The following is a 23,320-nucleotide window of genomic DNA, read 5'->3' on the forward strand; positions in this document are numbered from 1 at the left end:
TTAGGTATGTTCTTTTCTCCTCTCCTTGCTTGTGTATGACGAACGACAAACCTATTTAGAATTGCATGCTTCCAAGCGATTAAGCAACGATCTTCATTTCTGGGTGATATGACTATGCCGGGAGATCATGGAGGAAATGAAACACAATAGGAAAAACAAGCAGGCATGTAATAATGGTTAGATTACAAAATAAAAGAGCTCGCGATTACCGTAGAAAATGAAATACATAAGGCATTGTGTTTGTTGGTTCCGAAACAAAAGTGCATGCGATACCCCTTGGCGTCATATCTGTGTCAGTTTGTTTGGTATGTGGTTGGTCATAGGCGTTCCACTGTTAAGGAGATTAAGATAACTGTGACTATTTCATGCCTAAATAATTTCTTTAATTTGTTCGGACATGTAACAGTTTGACCTTACAATTTCTAATATTTTTTTGCATAAATCTAATTGCGTAAACAATAAATTGTCGTCAATTTACACTTTGTACTTTTAGCACTGCAATTATTGTTTTAAATTCTATGGTTTCACTTCTTGCTCTTTCAAAGAATAAACCGCCAAATGCTAATTAAATATGCCGAGTAGCGGCTCATCATAAGACTCAAATTATTTAGTTCAATTACGGAGTTGGAGGACCTGGTTATGTAATTTCCTTGTGGGTTTCTTCATAAAAAATTATCAAGCATAGAACACTAGGTGTATAATACACAAACCCACTAAGAAGAAACAGCACAATGACTCATAAAACTAGATTGTTGTAATATGAAATGGACATTTAAGCTAAAAATAATTGCGAACAAATTTAGCAAAACAACGTGATTTTTGTTGCTATTATGACATTGCGTTGGGTTTCGAGTTTTTGTTACCTCGAGTAAACAAACATAATTAAACTATCTGTACATCTGTGTTTAATGAGAAATTACACGACGATAAACTTGTTACAACTGTAATTGAACAATGATAACCTTAATGCTGAGTAATTGAAATGATGGGACAATGAATTAGAAATTGGTGTTTGAGCTCATTTAACTTTTAATTCTATAGGCTGTTCTTATCGACGTGTTTTCTCCATTAGATTATAAAGGTTTTATCTATGTCATATCATGACTAATTAATAATAATAATATGCTAATAATAACAGTAAAAAAGGAAAGAAACCTCCTCTCGATTAGGCCAGAATTGAAAAGTGATAAGAATGGAAACATGTTCAGGAACTGTCTAAGGAGATTACCAAATTGAAACAATTCTCAAAATTCTTGAGACCATATAATTTTTTATATCTTCCTTTATATGGATATAGCTCTCCTTTTTTACCTGTTTTGTCTGTGCTTTTAACGACCTCATGTGCTAAATACAAAGTCTAAAAATATCATTTCAATGGTACGAAGAATGGAAAAGAATATAGGGGTGAACCACCTCTCAGATACAGCTGGTAGAATGTTTTTTCACTAGCAAATATAGTAGTTCTAAGAACCACAAATTTAAGTGAATTTATTAACTTTTCGGCAAAGTTTGAACATCTCAGATTTCATACAACAGTCATAAAGAAGTCAGGGTTTGCCAGTCATTCATATTAGCGTTTCGTAACAAATTAGGCTTGTAGATGCCGCCTCAACCAACGTGTTTTTTAATGACGGTTAATATGACTTGAACGATTTCAAGATTAATTCAGCGAAAAGGACATTTTTGAAGCTGTGCCCCAAGTAAATCTAACGGAAAAAAAATTCCTACCACACAATATCTATGATTTTCTATACGGATTTTCATTACCCGTTTTTGATTATTTTTTTATGTTTTTGCCAGACTTTACGAGTAGAAATTTAAATACTTAAGTGCTGTTTATTTTTTAAAGTTTCTTCAACTTTTTTTCAATATTAGCACACATATGAAAAGCGCTCACTTAGTGGAAGTGATGTATTTCTTGTTTTTCATTTGATTAAATGTTAGGGCTTCCTAATCAGAGTTGCAGAAATTCGCCAAAATAGCACAAACTCTTTGAAATGTCCTTGACTTAATAGGATTAATTGGTCACAGATTGGATTTAATTTCCTCACATTGGTAGTTTCCATGAAAGCTGCGTCATGTAGACACCGAACTGTGACGTATTACTCATTTTATATGCATTTATTAAGTCTTCAACCAGTCTACGCACTTCAAGATAAAAGCAATTATTCAGTCTGTTAAATCATAACAATCGTTATTTATTTGTGCTTCCTTTGGGTCGAGTGACGATAGTGCAAGGAGAGGAAGTTATACATAGGCGGAGAAGATATAGTTATTTAAATATTTTAAAACATACCAAATTTAGAAAAAAAGTGTCATTATTTCCAGTTTAATTCTTTGTTCGGTTCGATTTTAGCACCCAAATTTGGTGAATTTTTAGCTATATGCTTAGCATAAGATGAGAAATTTAGGAAAAGCAAAGAATTCCTGTTTCCAAATTTTCTAAATATTCTAAATGCTTTCATGAATTTGGTCATTTTTGGTACTTAGGGTTTCAATTTTTTAATAGATGGAAAGTGCGAGTATGCCACTGACTACGTGCGGTTAGAAAAAAGACAAAACCGGCCATATCCTGTCATGCTTATGTGCTTAAACGTTTTGACTTCGTGATGATGCATACTATTATTATTGTTATTGTGCCAGCTGATTACATTACTTAGCTTAATAACTGTTAAGGAGCGCAATATGGTTGCGTTAAAAGTCATTGCCGTGGGGGCCGAATTGCCATAATATTATTCCGCGATATTTCCCTTGATTTATCTACAGGAATTCTGCGTTGGATATTCGCCGTCTTACTATCGATTTATCTTAAAATGTTAAGTATTATTTGTTGCTAAAACGAAACCAGTCGATAACTGGTATTAAAGGTTTAAGACAAGATGTGGTGTATTTGCCGAAAGCGTCGTCACACTTGTTCAGCGTTTTATTTTTAAAAATGATTAAGTTTATCTAGGTATTCCCGACAAATGACACCATACACTTTGGCACAATTGGCTTGTCTCAAAATACACATATGAGAAAATACATTCATTTAGCTCCAGTCGTAAACGCATTCATTACGTTACATACGAGAAGACACCTCAGTTATGAAACAGCCGCGGCCTTCTTGTGGCTTTGAACTTCTGCGTAACGCATAACCAGGCCAAAAATATTCAAGCAAAGGATAAGTGACAAGAAGAATTTGTGTCATGATCTTCAGTTTATTAGTCGGCGATCCTTGACAGGCCTTATCGGATACCTGCACAACAATGAAATCGATCATCCAGCGCAATAAGGAAAAATCAATTTCACGTTTGTCGCATTTTCAATAACGCACTCTTTATATGGACATATATCCTTTCTTTCAAAAGGACTCCAAATTGATTTACTCCTATGAGTTTGCACCGCGGTACAGTGCTGTATCTGAGATAAAATTCATAGGTATTTCATTAGATTCACCGACGGTTTCTAAAAATGGAGTCTCTATACATTTCCTTAATGGTGATTTATCAAGTGTCAGGAAAAACTTACATGAATGCGATTTTCGGTGGGTTGTAAAAACACATTTTTCCGCAATTTATTGCGGAACGTAGATCTAATAAATTTTCGCAGGTTTCGTTTGCTTTAATTATTTAATTTAATAAACACATATTTTCTTTGTGTTTTGGACCTAGTAAAACGCAAATAGCACACAGTGAAATTTGTAATTGTAGGTATTTTCAACCAAAAAGTTTGCTCAATCACTTTTTTGGTTCTTCTCTTGACCTCAAAATCCAGGCTTGTTTTTGCTGCTTTGTTGGTATAGAAAACTGAATCATGAATATCAGCGGTGGTAGCAAGATCGTGTATCGCAACTTATGGGAAAGATCAAAATCCGACTCTGTAGTTAAAAAACATATATCAGAAATAGGCGCCAGGCCGGTTATTTTTCTCTGCCATATATGGATTTCCTTGGCCGACCTTGCCGTACGACACTGAGGTCGAATCACTGCTGCAACCTGAACAAAAATTCATTCACTGTCACGGTCAAATTGAGAAAATTATTCTATAAGCCGCATTTTATGACCAATTAATATCAATTTTTACTATATATGGACGTGGGCTCTTAATGTAGCAACTGTCTTGGTGGAGACTTCCGCGGTCCGTTCTCAGCCCCAACAGGATTTCTTGATGTTGGCCAATAAATTCGCGATTTGCAGAAATAGGTTTGCAAGTCAGTTTTGAAAAATTGTTAAATTAATGGATAATATTTATAGCAATTTCAACTATGTAGCGGTTTTTGCCAGTGGCGTAACATTAACATGCGGAAGCTATCATATGGTAATAACACGAATGAGAAAAATTTGAAATGTCTGGCGACATATATTTATTTTCATGTAAAATCTTTCATGGCCAAGCAATAAAACTTATATTTCTGAAATGAGTTGCTCATCAGAAGTTGTACACTACAAAAGGACGCATCCTTCGAAGTAACGATAAAGGATATTGAAGAGAAAACTTGAATATTCATCTAAAGTAAATAGGTTTTTGAAGAAATGACGAACTTCTCTCCTCATCTGGAGCTGCCTCCGACCTCTTTAAGTCACAGGAATTAGATGCAGGACCTTTATCTTCACTTGCCTGAGAAGATTTAGAAAAATGGTTGGGAAAGTAAACTAAATTTTCAAATATTTTTCAAGTAATCATGAGTAGTGGCGTATGGTATCCCAAGGCTCAAACAAGAAATATATTGGAATTATTTAACAAGTAGATTTAGGTACTCATTTTTACCTGAGAAGATTCCGGGAATTAATCGAGAAGCGCTTCTCCGTTATTAGTGAGCTACAAATTTGCATGCAATCTTCTAGCATAGCAGCCAATTGAAATTAAAATATCCATCACGATATACACAAAGAAAAACATAATATAAGACACTACCCACGCTATCATTCCATCATTTAAATATGGTGAGGCGAACGGTGTAGCTTCCAGCGAGTTACTAGTTGATTTTTTACTTGTTTTGCGTTTTAATTTAATTACAACATCATTTTAGTTTATGCAGTATTTACATATTGTGAGCCTACAGTAAAGGCGGCTGTACCAACAATCATTATTAAACTTGAGTAAGGTTACTTAACAGGATGAATCAACTATGGTGTTATAACTTAAATGAATAGCAAGGTGCTTGACGACGAGGTCAACATCAAATGGAAGTGATGACAATAATATTAACTGGGGTATTCTTAGGGTGATTTCAATTCAAGAGGAAAATCGGGGTTTTCAATTGTTTTGGTGCACAAATTGGTGAGAAAAATTTTTTGTTAATCACCACATGTAAAACTCTGCAAGGGAAAAAATGAGTTTAATCATCGAGTTGAATAATTGCAAATGAGTATTCCTGACTTCTATTAAAGTTCCATAATAAAAAGGTTTTTCTTCAAGATAACTTATTGAAATTATTTGTGAAACAAATTTAAAGCCTTAATTTTGGTTAATAGTTCTGCGAAAATTTTTGATCTGGTTCTAAATAAATCAGTCCCCAAATGAACCACAAAAAACTTATCACTAGTTAGTGATTAGTGATTCTATAACGAAAATCTCAAAAGAAAAAAATCCAAATATCCTTTTTTTCTGATTAATGTAGTTCCAAACTTCAAACCAATTTTTTAAATTGATGATATATTTTTTCCAAAAATTTTCACTCACTGAAATCCATAAACTCATGGAACTCATCGTACTTTGTGTTCAGTGTTAACTCATCGTACTTTGTGTACTAAGTGTTCACTGTTAACTCCCGCATTAACAAGTATTGTTTTTTTGTGAGGATTATATTTTACAATAGTTTATTAAAGTTCAAATGTTTAAGAGATTAGCTAAGTAATAAACATCAAAATAACATTTCTATAATTTAGTAGGATTCTAAATATAGAAACCATCGAGAGTATTATTCCTATAAGTGTTTTATTAGTTATTCTATTAGTTTTAAGTTATAAATCATTTTGAAAACAGTCATATAGGGATGTATGAGTGTACAGATGGATTAATGATGCTAAGTATCTCCAGTTCGTAGAAACACAAATTTAACATTTTTATACGCTGTTCATCATAATTTGAATTTTCCTTTCATTTCAATATGTGTTATAAATTGACAGACATTTAATTATTCATGTCTATTCAACTTTGACTCGTACGGCTAATGTCTTTTGGACCATCCAGTTATGTTGAGACTATATTTGCCTATATTATATAGTGAAATTAAAACTTGTTAAACTATTCATATTTACAGCATTTTCCTTACCGAAATTCTATGTTCATTGTAGTAAATAACATTTTTTTTCAGCATGCAAATGCAGTTAAGGCACAGGCAGCTGAATATGTGGCGAAGAAGCAAGCCAGAATAGCAGCTATGAGCAGGTAATTTACACTTTTAAAAGTTAATGAAGAAAGTATCATTTTGTGATAAACGGTCAGAAAATAGAAGGGGGGGGAGTATAAAGTAAGGGGGGCCTGTAAAATACAGAATTTTTAATTCAAAGACCCCAACTCCAACCCTTGTCAGTGCCAAATTAATGTATACAATTTCAAGCGCGTTTTTCCAGGAAGAATAAATGTATCATGATTTGTTTACCGTAATACGCGTCATTAATGGAATATTTACAAATAATCGTAAATGCATCATCGTAAGCATTTATACAATTTTCTTATTTTTGGTTCTACTAGTCTGAGAATTAGGAAATATTTGCAATAACATGAATCTATTACTGTTTATATTTTGATCTTTCTTATCGGTTTTCTTTTAGTTTATTTTATTGTCATAGCTATGTGTGGTACCTGGTTTGCTTTGTCTAGCTCAATGTGGTATCAAATTCATATCTACCTACTTTTATCACTTCAAACATTCTCACTTCTTTAGGTTTTTTTGATTATTTTTTTTATAGCTTCCTGTTGTGCGTCGTTGCGCTATCATGTTGTTACTAATAAAATTGGTGATTTTTAACTGTATTCCTGTCAGAGGAGATATTTTACGATTTTGTTGCTGGTAAAATAGACAAATAAGGCAATAAATCGTTAACTGTAAAGCAAATTGAAAACGAATTGCTCATATTAACTTGCAGCAATTTTAGGTACTTACAGATAAGAAAAATGTCCATCTTACTGTTAAAACATCAGTTGGCAATTGCCGACATTTCTTTGACCAACTTTTCCATTAGCCATCTTGTGGGAGAAAGCAAATTTTACCTTCACGGTCATGATATTTTCCCAATTTTTTTCGAAATTTGTGGCTTCACTGGCACCTAAACGGAATTCATTTCGTAACTGGTTGTGTCTTTTAACCAATTACTAAACGAGTTTCAACTCATCATTAGTTATAAAATAAGGGCAGGATACTCAGTTAATGAATGGAACCAATGTCAGTAATGTTGGCTGTAATTTTAAAAACTTCGCAGGTTGACTAAGTTCAAATTTCTGTCTTTCTCTTCGGATTGCGCTAAAGTGTCCTAAAAACCATACATTTCCTAATTGGCTACATAAATCGCTATTACGACGATCAATTTTCGGAGCTTACACAGGGAGATTGGATAAGTAAAGAATCGAAAGTATTAAATAAATTGAAAGAGCTAAATATTTGAAACAAAAATCGTATGACGGAATAAGGCCGAGAAAAACTCTGAAGATATAGTTTTCGGATTTTGAACATCTGTTACAGACTCTTAGATGTAAGATAGTCACTTTCTATGATTACATACAGTTCCAACATACATACATTGTGTAAACGCTTTAATACTTGAAATGTGGCGAAAATGTAATTTTGTTTTAACATTTAGCTTTCTCAGTTTAACGGATATTAACGGTCTTATACAATGACGTAGAGATAACGGCACAGAGCAACCAATTGCCGGTCCCATTTTTTGGCCGGAAGGCCGCCGTTTATTAGTGTCACTATGACATCATTTTATCATTGTTGTGACAACGATTTACGATTGTGAACGATTTGACGTAATACAAGATTTAGTCATGATTTATTCCCGATTTCGCCGATGTGGATTAATTTCTCACTTGCTGAAATAGGGTGCTAAAACTACCAAAAAAGTAATGTTTCATTCATTTTTTTCGGTCGTTGATTCTACATTTATCCAAATTCCCTATGCAAGCACCAAAAATTGAAAGGCGTTCAAAAAATTAAACATTTTTTGGCGTGTTTCATTCGCACCCTATATAACATAGCTGGAAAAGTAACTGGAAAATATACCATTAGAGACTTTTAGCACCTTAAATCTTTTATCTTTTACCAAACTGTATACGAACCACCTATCTCACAGGTTCTTAAAACTTTCCTGACATGTCCCCGTACCAAGTAACAAATTCAGACAAGTACAATTCATAAAAATATATAGCATATTTTCTAAGTGGCAACTTATTAAATCAGCCTTAATGGCAAGTCAGGCCTTCGTTAGCGCAACCCAAATCAGGAAAAGCAAAAACGTTATCGTAACAAAATTGATTTGATTGACTGATTTGATTTTTATTGTTTTAATGTCAAGTGGGCGGCATTTTTACGATATTTTGCTTGGTAAAGGAGTGACCGGCATTTATTTATGTATTTAAAATACCTACCAAGATACGAACCTGTTTTTTTTAATGGAAAAATCTTAGGTAAGTTACTTGGGTTGGTGTCTTTATTTCCATACATTATAATAAATGGCCAATTCGTCTGGGTCTCTTGTTAGAAATTTTTTTATGGTCAAACAATAAGGCAAATTGATTTGCTAATACACTTTTTTCGCCATGTTTTGCTCCTAATCAGAATATGTTATTGTTTCAACATATCTGATGTCACAGGTTCTGCTAACCGCATTTTCCTCTAAATAGGCGAAATTACTTAAGAAGTTAATTGCCTCACCTTATTTGAAATGGATAATATCACTAATGGATTTCGATTAGTTGATTTTTTTAAGTGGATGTAGTAAAAGTGTCAATGGATTTTACGATGATTGTAAAAGTAATTTTTTATGTGTTTGGTGCAAGAAAAATTGATTGTTTTATGAAAGACGACAAATATGTTTAATTGGCTTGGTGGTATGTTGAATGTAAATGTTTTTGATGATTATCAATAAAACTATCGATTTGTTATTGAATTGAAAAAGCCATATGGATGTAGTTTCGGTTGGACTGTCGTGTTTGTTAGTAAAATATGTTTTTCTAATGTATAGTAATCATGAGTGGCAGTTGGGTCTTAATAAACCTTTTTTTGTATTGGATCCTATCTGTGAAGAGGAAAAATAAGATATCGTTTTCGATTTGATTTATACAAAATTACGTCAAAGAGGACAAGAACTAAACGGATCAGCATCAAATCAATGGCACAATGTTAATTTTTTCCAAAATTTAAAAACGGATGATTCGAAAATGCAAAAACGTATTAAAGCATTCATAAAATCTTAGACAGCTGGAAATCTTAATAAGTTATTGAAAATCCTGTCAAGCTGGGTTCTTCGGGAACATTTTTGAAATTAAAAAAAAATCTAGGTGACTTTATAAAATTTAATAATCCACAGGATTTCCAGGAAAAGGCCTCTCAATTCCCAGTCGAGAATCGGGTTTATCGATAAAATGAATACCAATTTGCCAGTTTCTCATATCTCAGTTTCAACGAACCAGTTTGCAAATTCAAATCAAGTAGAATTATGTTGCTGATGGCACTCTTGTATACAGAGCATGCAAAGTTGTTCAACATACCAGCAAAAGTGTGGAAATTATATTTGTTTATGCCATAGATTTATTAAACTAAAATTATTTTTGTTTTAGGTCCGTTACCGGATCCTTAGCGCAAGCCCAAAGCCTCATACAAATTGCCGATGTTAAGTATTTCACCACTGCAAAACCTGGAACGTTTTTTGCTAGGTAAGTTTGTTTCGTTCACTAACATTCCAGGAATTTGATCACCAAATTGCCCACTTTCCTTGGCAAATCTTCTACGAAACGTAAACGATTGAAATCATTCGATTTCTAATGAGCACTCAAACTTTTCATTTCCTTACATAACTTATAAGTGAAATTGCCGCTATTGACGGTTACCACAATGCAAGAAAAGTACATTGTGTAAATATACACCACTCAAAGGCTTTTTTGCACTATAGCAGGCAAATAAATCAATTTGCATAAAATAATCATATTCATTAGTCGGTGTTCCGTTGGGAGTCTGCCTGCGCAAAACGGTGGTACCGCTCTCATGCAAAGAACCGAGTACGCATCATGATGCAGTAATTATAGTGATTACGATAATGTGGTTTAAATCGAATTATATGCACACTCTTGACAACATCTAGGTTTCAACTCCGAGATTATTCAATTAATTCAGTTTACTTACCGGTTTTGCAGCTATTTATTGCTCCTTTTTGTCGCTAATAGTTTGTAAGTAGTAGAGAGGAAACTAATACATATAAAACGATAACTGAAAAAGAGCTCGTTTGATGCTGTGCAATATCATTAAACCATGCATATTAGCTTAAGTGAAGTTCGCAGTGTGGTACGCAATCTAAGTGGGTACCTAGGTTCAAGTGAAAATAGGAATTATTATAACATATACTCATATTCCTACTACACATGTTAACAGCAAAAGTAAATATGGTTTTGGTCGTAGATAATGAAGAGAAACTGTTTTTGATGTGTTCGATCTTTTTATGAATCCATATAAAGCTTGTCTTCAAAAGGAAAAAATCCCATTCTTGCATCGTGGGTTTGAACTTTCGATGCTTAGCAAAGAGTTTCCTTGAAACTGAAAGTAACTTTGTTCTCTTCTCTTACGGAGAAACAAGTAAGCTCCGCATTGTTGAGTGTAACTGTCTTCACAGAACTGCTCCCAGCTGCGCCGTGGGTACCTTCCAGGTACCCACGGCACTATTCGAGTACTTCCCGTATGGTAATAACATAATCAGATACATTATGGTGCTAATAGGAATCGAGAGAAGTCGGATGTGCGACGCTCATGCACATACGTAACTCATGCATAAAATGATTGCAGTTAGGACGTGATTAGCATGTAATCGTTGCAAACGATGAAAGTTGTGACATGCGCCGGAAATAAATTATTATTACATATCCTAAGTGATATCAATTCCTTCGTTTGTCGGCTTTTATGTTATGAATTTGATAAGCATTATCGTCCAAATAAAGCAGGTAGTAATTATAATAATTGATACAGGAAAGACCACACTAGAAGGGAGATGTCAAGAGCTCATGTTAAACGTTAAGGAAGATGAATCGAACATTCGGGTTTTGACGCCCTAGATACCAAGAAGGAATACGGTCACTGGAGGGGGGACATAAGGAATGAGGGAAGCTGTTCGCGGTGTTGGTGGTACTGAAAGTTGCTTCTAGCGTTCAGAGAATTTTTGATAATAATAATTAATTAAATATTTGTTAAAACTATTTTGCTTTCGTGGTGTTAGCACCACACTACTAATGGTAGTCATGAATAACCACTAGAAAAATTGGAGGTTTTTTAGATGATGACCGTAACAGGTGGTTGTTGTTAAGCCAGCATTTATGTTTTTTATATCGAATCAGAATAAGAGAATCCAAGACCAACCTTTTTCGTCATTATTGGCACCACAAGAACTTTTTGCTACGATTATGTAAAAAATGGCAACTTTCATCATATTTTATCATACGAAACATCGTTTTTGGAAAAAGTTAACTTTCATCTTTTTATTTTTTTCTCTTTTATTTTCACATAATTCAAATTTTATTTTAATTAATAAGAAAAAATTACTAGAAATCACTGCCGCAGAAGAATTATTTTATGTCATTGTTTACTGATTATGGGAATATCATCATGAAACAGACACCACAATCTACATTATACACTATCGATTCCCATGCACTTGGTGGTACTATCGCGTGCAACATTCTAAATATACACTGAAGAAAAAGAAGTTCATTGGCACCTCACAGCTGAAATAAAATGCGACATAAAAATCTTCAAGCCTCAAGACAAAACAAATTTGACGCCGGCTTAAGAAAACATGCTAATGGCTCTAATAACAAGAGGGCATTAAAAGGAAACAGATTCCCCTATAAATAGTGCCAACATCTAAAAGGTCTAATTTCTAATTTTTGACTTGTGAACATTTATTTTTATTTTTACATCCTCTAGACTTAAGATTGATTTATTGCCGAAGCTGCGTTAAGAATGTTAACTATTCTCTGCAGCAATTAGTGGAAATAATTTTAAATCTTCAAAGTGTCAAATTACAGCGTGTAATGATTTAAATTCGCTCTTAACGTTGCAGTCTCTATTAACGAACACTCGATAATGCGTAACTCGCTAATTGGCGATAAATTAAACGATTATACCGGATTTCGCACCAGCACCTTTGCATATAAACGAGTATCGATATCACTACTATGTGATGGTGTTTCGATTTAAAACTGCAATTTTCATGTATGTTAAGTCGAAGTGAGCTTTTATTTTTCACGATTACAAGTACTTCGACCCTTGTATGTTTCAGGGACAACGTCAGCAACTTCATCAACTGGTGCAGGTTTTGCCTGGAAATCATCGAGTGCCTTCTCTTCGAGTCCGACGACTTAATTATGAGGAAGAACGAGAAGCACGTTATACTTTGTTTGTTGGAAGTCGCTCGAAGAGGAGCCAAGTAAGTATTTGCACATATTTTTTTATTACCAAGATAAAAGGAATTCGCTCAGACTGCATCAGCAATAAAAAATGATTCAGATCATCGTGTTCTTAGTGTGAGTATTTACAAGGTCTCACTGCTTGTTGTATGTGCTTAATCAATGAGTACATAAGCCTTCGGATGTCAGAGTAATCCAATCTTTTATACAGAGCCATTATGGATGCATTCGTAGATTTATAAATTGATAAGCCAAATTGCGTGCTAAATAGGCCCTGTTGGACACCTACATAGAACAGTTATATCTGGAACATCTTCTATATATTATATAAACATGGGCGTCTGAAAAATGCAGTTCAACTGATACAGTATTCCTTAAGTTACCTGCTTTTTGTTAGGCTGCTATGATCTTTCTGCATAGGTTTAAGTTATAAGTAAAAATGTTTTTCTACTACTTACCCGATTTATTGCAATTTTACTCAGGACAATCTGTAGGAATCTCACTAGAAACAGAACTCATTAACACCACTAAAAACATATTACTTATTTTTAGATTTGGTATGCTAGCTCCCATGCTCGTCCAAATGGAACGACAAATCGACCGTGAAATAGCGGCTGACCAGAAGAAACTTGGCTTCGGAGACAATGAGAACAACAATGATCTGGACGAAGATAGCGATAGTGAATTTGAAGAAGAAGCTCCGATGATGTATGGCCCAGTACCTCAAATCGTCACCAATGACCTGAAGAGTTTGGATGAGATGGTAAGTGTGAGAATTGAGCAGAAAAGTTTCCTTGTAAGGTTCAGTTAATCATTCAGCAAACAGTCTATTGCTATGGGAATTCAACCTAAATGTTCCTATGATATGTTTGTTCAAGATTGAGACACATCTTTATTGTCAAATTTTAGTGTCCAACATGACATGGCATGTGGATCGAATGAGCATGATAAAAATGAATATTTAACTTGTAATCCACGATTTTCTGAAACTTCTATGATCTTGATTTAAGCAGGATCTACTGTTTTGCTTCGGTGTGAAGCAGTATAAGTGAATCGTTACTCAGTTACTTCAAGATTGTCTCGTTTGTTTACCAGTGTACACTTATCGCTGACAGGTGAATGACTAATAGGCGTTAAAAAATCATTTATCACCTCGGCTAGTAGGCAGTTGTCGTAACAAATAATTATGTAACGGCCTGTTTAAGAAATGTTGTTTATTTGGACATTTTGTTTATTTAACGCTGATGGTATACTACATCAGCCCGAAGAATGGTCTCTTTTTGTACTCCTACACCATAATGTGCTGTTAGGAGGCGAAGTACATGTACTTAACAATGTGTGCCTCAATGGGCGAAACAAAGAGCGATAAGAAAGATAATCGTTTTTCTAAAGGGGCTTTATTGCAGTAAATCAAAACGGGCTTGGCGTGCAGATTTCTTATAGATTGCTTCATTTTGTTTCGGACAACCAGGTTGACATATGACTCTCTCGGGAGCTACAGCATATTTTAGAACGTTACGTAGGTCGACATTATCTATGACATTCCGATCGGTCGTTATTTTGCAATCAGCCTGTGTAATAAAATCAAATACCTTAAAGGTAATACTCGTACACGAGCAACGCCAAATCTGCGTAATTGAAATTGAAATTCGAAAATTAATGGCGTTCAGTGAAAGTCCCTTAAATTGAATTTCCAAAGGCAGTTGGGATTGATATAAGATCCAAGTCAGATGGAAAATATTAGACAAAAAGGAACGGAGCATTAAGATTTGGACATTTGTGGATTCGGACGTCTAGTAGCACCAGAAAAAAGCCTGCTCAACTCTGAGAGTTTCATGGACCCAGGAGAAGTTAAACGTTGTTCATGAGCAAGTCATGAACAAACTGAGTATCGTCAATGATCGAGCCAAGGCAAAATATGATTTATTGGATCGTTTCCAGGTTTCAGGAAAGTGAGTTCGTGTGGCTATACAATTCGTAGAGGAAAGTGGGGAAATCGCCCAAACTGAGTCAAAATTTAAAAGTTATTAGTCGTAAGGAAGATTAATGACGTTGTGAATAGAATCCAGCGGACTCTCAGAGCAAAGTTAAAAATTGTTCATTTGGATCGGTTAATGAGATTCCATGGAGGTCTGTTTATTCAGAGCGCACAGCCTTAAGAGGAGGGCAGTGTTACGACTGGTGTGGGGCCGCCGCAGGTAAAAGACAGAGATAAAAAAAGGGTTTATCGCAACGGCGCTCTCGGCCGAAGAATTTATTGCTTCCTTTTATGTATGTCGAATATTCTTGCATATTTGTTTATGTAAATGTGTGAACATTTGTAAAAAATGTAATGGAATTTTGTACTCATCGGCTTTGACAAACAGTAATGAAATAGTTGTAGCCATATTTATTTATCGAGTTATTAAATGATGTTTATGTGTGAATGTGAGTAGACTTCAATCATTCAAACCCCGAAAATTACAACATTTTATCCAATGTTTTGCACTGAAGTAGCTGTAGTAGTTCACCATTTTTGTTGTACGTTTTTCATAGTATTTTCCATTTTCATACTCATTTTGGGCATGATCCCTACGCAAGCTTCATCGGGCTCATGCCTTCATAATTTTTTTAAAGAGAGATATTCGGTCTCTTAAGTATTTCAAAAATGGCGTTTTGCATATGCATTCCGAATACAACTTCAAACCTTCCTCCATTGGCGCACTTTATATTGTTACTTCCAGATCCTATTCCGAGGTTAATTTTGTTAATAGCCTGGATCATCGTGCTTAAGTATAATTAACATTATTTTTTGTACCTGAAAGATTAAAACTTTCGTTTGATTTATGACTAAAATTTGAAATTCTGAACCAACTCCTGCTTCGAAGTGGGTTTAATTGATCGTTTAATCTGCCTCCTTGAAATTAGCATTTTGTGCACCGATTGTTCGATACACGTTCCGTAAATTTCGTCAGGAAAAATCGCAATAAAACCGTCTATTGAACTCGTTCTGCCCATGCAAAAGAATCGGAACGTATACGTACTCGAGATTAACAAATTACCCGTAACTTAGAAGAATTTTGCGTAGGATAGCCCGGTTTCGGTTTTGTGTGTTGGCAACCTGTTGTCTTGTCTGTTTGCACAAGGACTTTTTAGATTGTAACGCTCGTGTATTATTATACAGGGTCTCACAATGTTTAGTAAAATCACTATTATTACGAGCAAATTGAGTAGCCGACAAGGAACGAAACAATGGCCTAATTACCATTAGGTGACGTTCCTGGTACAGGAAAAGTTGTAGTGGTACTTAGAACGTTGTGTACGAGACACCAACAAAAGAAGTAGCCATTGTGCGGCCAAACAATGGCAACATTAGCACAAAGGAAATACGGGAAAAAGTACAATGAATCATTTTCGTCGTTCTTAGGAGAAAATGCGTTTTACGCATGGATATGTGTAACAACGCTAAAGAAGCCACCCTGTATCTTGCCCTGATTTGCTGCCTACGACAAACTTTGCATTAAAACCTCACTAACTGCCTCTATGCTTAATTCTAATAATTTGCATTTATGTTAGTAAATTACAATAAGCAGTTACCGCAAAAAGACGAATATAATTTAATATCATATTATGACAATCAATAATTCAGAGAAACGTGATTGGTAAATAATAATAGCTGGGGGAAAATTTCCCGTCTTAAGTAAGTGCATGAAGGCATACTGAAGAGCCAAATTTATGGTTTTGTCATTGAGGAGAATAAGAAATTCCCGTCACGTATTACGTTTTTTTGCAAAAATTATATAATTTTATGCAGGCATTGTCGACCTACGTGAACTACCAAATATATACGTTGTAGGTAATTTAATAGCGTGGCCAAGTTCACTGAAAGCCAACATGCACGCAATTTCCATTTTTATAGGATGAAATCAACAGATACAGGGTGAAATCCCAGTTGAGTATTAACGTAAGACGAAAAATGATCCACTAAAGAAGACCACTAACGGCAAATCGGTTGTTAGTTGTTAGTGCTGTTCCATTTCTCGGGTATAAGGAGGCTTAAACTTCTAAGTTACATCGGCTCTAATCAATACAAGTCCTGCTGCGATTTCCCCGTTTTATCTAAAATCTTGACTCCAAAACGTTACGATAATTGGACGTAAATGCAGACTTCCTCCCGGTACCTTCAACACGAAGAAGTATTGTGTCGACATGTGTCGAACGTGCAATGTCGACGCAATTTATTCGGTAATTCAAAACTTCGGCAATTTTTAATCTTCACGACTAAGAACAATGGCCAAATAGGGCTTACTTAATGACAAAAAACCTTCCTTATTGTTTGCAAATTCTTGGGCTTTGGGTACAGCTGCCATAGTGTACGATGGTAGTTGTTGGTCATTGTAGTTCGTATATAGAGGTTGTTTATTTGCACGTAGATAGTACTAAATACTTAAATTTGTTAGGAAATGTATATAAAATTACTGCAGTTTCAACTAAATCCAAAATAAAAAATATTGTGAAAACTACTTGAAAATCCAATCTGCGGTGGGAACTTGGCATTTTTCAGTGTCTTAATTTGGTGTACGCAAATTTTTGATCAATTTAAAGTGTGAATTAAATCTAATTTAAATCAATTGAAAACACATGAATCACCTCGAATTCTATTAAAACTTCAAAGGACACATCATTAGTAATCTTTTCATCAATCGGTGATATTCTAAACTCAATCTTTTGTAGGCAAATTATTTGTATCTTTCCGAATTATCCTAGAATTTAGATTTTCATCCATAACTATGTATGACTATTCAAATTCGGCAAAATCGGAATTTGCTTAAATGCTTTTTTGAAATTTCTTGAGTGAATATTATCTCGTGCTGCTTTTAATGATGTCCTTTTTGATATCAGTAAAATCTTCAAACATTTGAATATCGAGTAGTATTTTCGACTTATTCGCACTTTCTGGTCCTTTTTCCGATAAAATCAGAAATATCTTGACAGCATCTTCACATTCACATTGATTGATGCTTCTCACTGATCTTTCCTTGGTAGTTGAGTAGTTAATCTCGTATGAACAATACTTGAAAGCGAAGCTTCAACTCTAGACATGAAACCTCGTCGTCGTCATCTAGTATTTGAATTAATAAAACACATTTAATGATGTGCACGATTCCAGTGAAAGCAAATTTTAATTTATGGAAGTCGGGACCGAAATAACGTACCTTCATGGACGTTGTTAGCCGATGGTTGCATTCGTTGCATGCCTGCATGCAGATAAACGTATCGGGTATTCGACCCGGTAATGTTGCGATTTACCGGCAATTACCAATCGCCAATAATATTTTTGCTTTTCATTTCACAGTTGTGTAATGCCACGTACGATGTATTGTCTTGCATCTCCTTTAATTACGATGAATTAGCACTAGTGTTTTCAGTCACGAGTCCATTGTATAACACATTATAAAAATATCTCACGAACGATTCTCATATAATTAAAAAATTGTCGAAAAAAAGGCGAAAGGATTTACTTTCATTAGGCAGTTTTAGTTGTTTCCTGAATGGTATCGTTAATTCGAAATTTTTCCCACTTTAAATATTGGGTGCCAATTTACCCAATGTGTGAGAAAAAAGCAGTGAGAACGTAATAAAATGTAATCAGTTACTTGCTAACTGCTACCGAGAGTGGTGCAATTAACTGTTGATGATTCTTATCGGCAAAGAAACATTTTACTTTGATTTCTAAAAATTATGCTTAGCAAAAATGCGAACATTAGGGTTTCACGCGGTCTGCGAGGCCTGCTTCAATTGCTTAGAAGCACACATGTCCAAGGGGCATACAGAAGGAAATAATTACGTTCATATATTATCGCAGCTCATAGATTCATCCACGCGATAAGATCGTACACAAGAATTATAATTATTGGAAACCTGTAAGCTACAATTATTGGCGTAATCAATTAATACATAAACTATCGGCAATTTTCCATTTACGGTAAACACACGGAGGCTATGTGGGGCGCATATTAAAATTAATGGTCTCTTGGAACACTTCAAGATCGATTTTAATATTTAATGAGCGAGGAAGTATCCAGTAAATTAACCACGGAGGATTATTATTTTGATACGAGTGCCCTGAGAGCGTTTTTAATTCGAAACATCCACAATCGAAAAGAGACACGTAATAATCTCCTGTATGCAAATAAGCCGGAACTATTACGACAAAAAAGTAAATATTTTCCCAGATCGTTTATAACTTTCAGCGTCGATAAAAAATTAAATTTAATCGGCGTTTAATTGCAGCAGACAATGAAATTATTGATAATTGATGATTTACTGCTAAATGCCACTTTAGATTAATGCGTCGATGACCTGCCTATTCAATTTAGAAGATTAGCCGGACCGTATCGATAATCAGAGATCGTCCATCAAGGCTGTAAGCGTTAATTTTATCGCCTCATAGCAGCAGAAGAACAATCAATTTATTATTAACTGATCATAAACCCTTGAAACATATTTAAAATATTTTATTCAGTATCTGGAGTGTTGTTTCCAAAGTCCCAGCCAAAAGGCATGAGGAGAAAGACAAATAACTCAGAAGTCAGGTATTTAACGTTCAACGCGGGCTGTCCCGAGCCAGTTCCTCGAAAAAGCGGCCTACTTCATAAAAGCTTCAATCTTCCAGCCTATATTCGCCTGCATTGCAAGGCTTAAGCAAGCATTTATCTGGTAATTGGATTATCCATGACGATCTTAATCGAATTTCATCTAATTGGCCGTAATTGATCCGATAGATGGTCAGATGTTTAGAAAGTATAACAAAGCGATCGCTAATTGTTTTAGCGTGAAATTCTCGCGCCGGGTTGGCCAGCAGCAACGAAACAAAGGAAAATCGCTGCCGTCGCCGTCGCGTAGATCAGCAATCAGTAATCGAGAACCAAACAAAAGACGCACGACGTTAATTAGCCGCTGGCTCATTCGACGGTCAGCAGCGGAACTGGCCAAAAGAAAAGAGATAATGAGTGTGGGTAAAGATTCTAAAAAATGCATATTTGAGTTTGTACGCTAGATAATGGTAGTAGCTGAAATTCAAGTGAATAATGATACGTGTACAGCCTTATAGAGCTTAGCAACTGCCATAAAAATATTACTTGAAAGACCTTAAGCCCAAAGCATTGCAAGAGTTGACAACCATGAATTGCACGATGACAAATATCTAGAAGGGCTGTGTGTAACAAATCATTTCCGGCATTCCCCTGAAATACTTGGCCCAAGAGCCAAACCAAGAGGCCGAAGAGCTTTTCACAGTGTTTTGCAATTGTTATCAGTATCAGCAATCTAGAAGGACTGAATGTAGGAAATAATTGCCGGTGTTCCATTAAAATTGGTCATATTTTTTTAATTGAAGAGCATCAGGGTTTAGTATCTTCATGACGTCAATTTGCGGGATTGGATGGAACTACATTTAGTGTCACAAATGAGACACTAATTTATGGTGGCGAAATTGGAGAAAGCGACATCGCCATAACTTCTTGCGTTTTATATCTGCGAGGGCATGACATTACTAACGCGAAATGACGTTTCGCTTCACTTTTTTTGTTGTTTTAGTAAAATGCCGACAATTGCCACATCACTATTCAAGAAATATTTTATTTACGGTAAACAACAGGAAAAATGTCCGGGTTGATCGATAATAATCTGATAAATGAAGTAGGTATTGTTGGTTTTCGAGTATTTTCTATTTTGCAGGATGGCAAATTCTGGATTTAAAAAATTTATTGTTGTCGTTGACATCACTTTAATTTTGACAATTTTTTTCATTTTAATAATTTCACTCTAAGTTTACTAATAAGCTGTCGCTTTAATTGCAAGTTTATTTCCATGGAAACCTTGATAAGGCGCCTGGGTATTGGCAACATTCTTGACTTTTACTGAAACTGGTTTGATGTGAAAGATAATACTACATTTATAATTTAGTCCTGAATTACCCTTTTGTCAAGTTTCCTACATGCCAACTGCAAAATTTGCCTATGTTCAAAGCGGACATAATCGTAAGGAAATAGCTAACTTACAACTTAGAAGTCATTCAATTCATTCATACACGCAAAAATGATCACAGGAAGCTCTCAGTGTCAACCGCGGAAATTTCGAAACTATAAATTGGAGATGACATTTATAACGCCATGGTATGAAAGAATCTTTTTTATTACGCATCCATTATAATCAACGATTACAGTACGCTGCAGCCTGCGTAATAGTATATTACTCTCCAAGGTTGAGAAGGATATTATTATGACCCGAATGTCAAGTTTGAATCTAAGACGTGAGGGTCAAAAGCATTTCACAACCGAAGTATGTATACAATTTTTGTCCACTACTAGATTTAAGTAGATTTTATAGAATACAATAAACATTCCTAAATTAAACATAAATTAAATCTGAAACACATAAAAACAACGCGTCTTGAATCATAACATCAACGGTGACATTTTATTTGACATTCATTTTCATAGCAGTCATAAATAAGCAACCATGGGGATGATGACGACATGGCGGCAAATTAGCTCGTTAGGTAAATAATGAGCCATATACGTGTCATTATTCACCAGTTATTCAAGTGTTTTAGAAAAAAAGGCTTCATAGTACTTCGGGTCTATTTGATGATTGCGAAGTACGAGAAATACTTCACAATTATTAGTAATGATGGTATCGATAATAGTGTCTTTTAAAACTAGTAATGGAAAAAACGGTGTTTATCGTGGATGTATGACTACTACGGAAATAATATTTGAAACTATTAAATAAATCTCTAAAATGATTAGTTATTGCAATATTGATGTATTTGTAACAAAAAATATTGTATAATGTTCGTGTGTAAGAGCCTTTAAGGCCCCTGCGCCTCATAAAATACCCCGCGACGCACCGTGCTTTGCAATATATCGAACGTACCTTAAAGCCTCTTTTATGCACTTATGCTATAAGATATTATGAGGAAGTGGAAACTTATATATTTTCGGTTTGAGTTTCAATATACTCAATGACAATGCCATTGCCACTTCACAATTGCTTCCTAACATAACTTTATATACCAACCAGTTTTAGGAAGGTTCTAAGGGAGGTCAATTAGAGTCAATTCAGAAAAAAATAGAATTGATTAGAATCGTAAATTTTAGCAAATATTTGTTTTTTTTGTGTTAATACGGTTATGTGTGCAAACGCGTAACCGAATGTGCACGGACATAACCGTATTGACATTTGTTACCATAAAAAACATGCGAATATAATATTGGCCAAGTTTAAGATTTGGGTCTCTTAATGCGACTTAACCCTGACGTCAATCCGTGAAAAAAGTATTTTTCTTGTATTTTTTACCATTTCTATTTTCTTCCAGGTTCGTGACTTAGTCTCCCTCTGCACTTGCCCGACACAGTTCCCCATGATTAGAGTCTCTGAAGGCAAATACCGAATCGGAGACACAAAAGTGCTTATCTTCGTCAGAGTGAGTATAATTTCCCTTTTTTTGACCCACCTAAACAATCCGAGTGAGCCGCCCTAATCATCGAAATCACACATAAGGCAATTTCATACTTTAAACCTAAACATAAATGTATTTTTACATAATAACGGTACTGTTTTGATACACGCATCTATTTTCTTTTCCTACGTTTTGTCATTGTTTTGTCTTGACAAGCTTAAGCCGATAATTTACATAGAACTCAGATGCTTTATACGATACGTGAATTACATGACGTATTGCCCTCTTCTTTTGTGGCTTTTCGTGCACAGCATGGGAAAATAGTCAATTAAAAGCGTGCAACTGACATAACTGAACTAACTGAAAACTTCTACCTCTTATCAGATTCTAAGAAAACACGTGATGGTACGGGTGGGAGGAGGATGGGACACCCTGGCACACTACCTGGACAAACATGACCCTTGCAGGTGCCGCGCTCAGCACAGGCCCACACAGGGTGCTCGATTAGTGCCAGGAAAAGCTCCGGATTTGCATGGGTCTCATGTCTATTACGACAGGTATGTTCGGGTAATATGAGAATATCGTATTTTATTGACTGATTTGTTCAGTCATTTCAGGTGAGAATTGTCGGAAATCTTAGTAAGATTTACTTATTACCTATAAATGAGATTACAGGAGATTTACTATTGCACGGGACGTTTGGGTGTGTATTATAACCCGGCCTGACTCAACATTATTTCCACTTTTATATCGTTAATGAATCATCAGCGTGCTCCTTTTTCATGAAACCTACGCCTAATTCTTATCGAAAACAACAATTAAATAAATTAGAAATCGGTCGTGCCGAAATTACAACAACCAGTGAAAAATCAATGGACTGTCCATAAAAAACTACGTTAGGTCACTCTGTGCGATTACTTCTGTCGCAATTACCAAAGTAAAGAAACACGTGAAAAATAAATTTAATGAGAGTTCACACCTAAGGTGTTAATAATGCAGTATTTACAAACGTTACTAAGTATTTTTTTTTAAGATCGTAAATCCATTCTATGCGCAACATGTACCAACATTCCTCTATTAACGTGGCAATCACTGCACTTTTATTATTCTTGTGTGCATGGGAGATGTCGTAAATGTCGAGATTAAGACCGATGACATCGTAAAGCTTTGGTTGAAAGTGCTATAAATCACATTTTAATTATAATATCGGATTTTTTTGAAGATGGAGACCTTCATTTATCTTTTATTGCTACGCTTATCACTCTTAGGGAATGTTAG

General features: G+C 35.0%; 1 protein-coding gene across 3 annotated transcripts in view; it reads left to right on the forward strand.

Moving 5' to 3' along the window:
• pigs (pickled eggs) overlaps positions 1-23,320 on the forward strand; it is a 42,317-nt gene that overhangs the window by 12,908 nt on the left and 6,089 nt on the right. For all 3 annotated transcript variants that reach the window (XM_066399763.1, XM_066399762.1, XM_066399764.1), the window contains exons 3-8: positions 6,299-6,372; positions 9,766-9,861; positions 12,471-12,617; positions 13,150-13,360; positions 21,959-22,066; positions 22,427-22,599. In XM_066399763.1, coding sequence (XP_066255860.1) covers positions 6,299-6,372; positions 9,766-9,861; positions 12,471-12,617; positions 13,150-13,360; positions 21,959-22,066; positions 22,427-22,599 — 809 coding nt within the window. The remainder of the gene's footprint in view (positions 1-6,298; positions 6,373-9,765; positions 9,862-12,470; positions 12,618-13,149; positions 13,361-21,958; positions 22,067-22,426; positions 22,600-23,320) is intronic.

Source organism: Euwallacea similis, chromosome 19, assembly GCF_039881205.1.
Source record: "Euwallacea similis isolate ESF13 chromosome 19, ESF131.1, whole genome shotgun sequence".
Classification (NCBI taxonomy): domain Eukaryota; kingdom Metazoa; phylum Arthropoda; class Insecta; order Coleoptera; family Curculionidae; genus Euwallacea; species Euwallacea similis.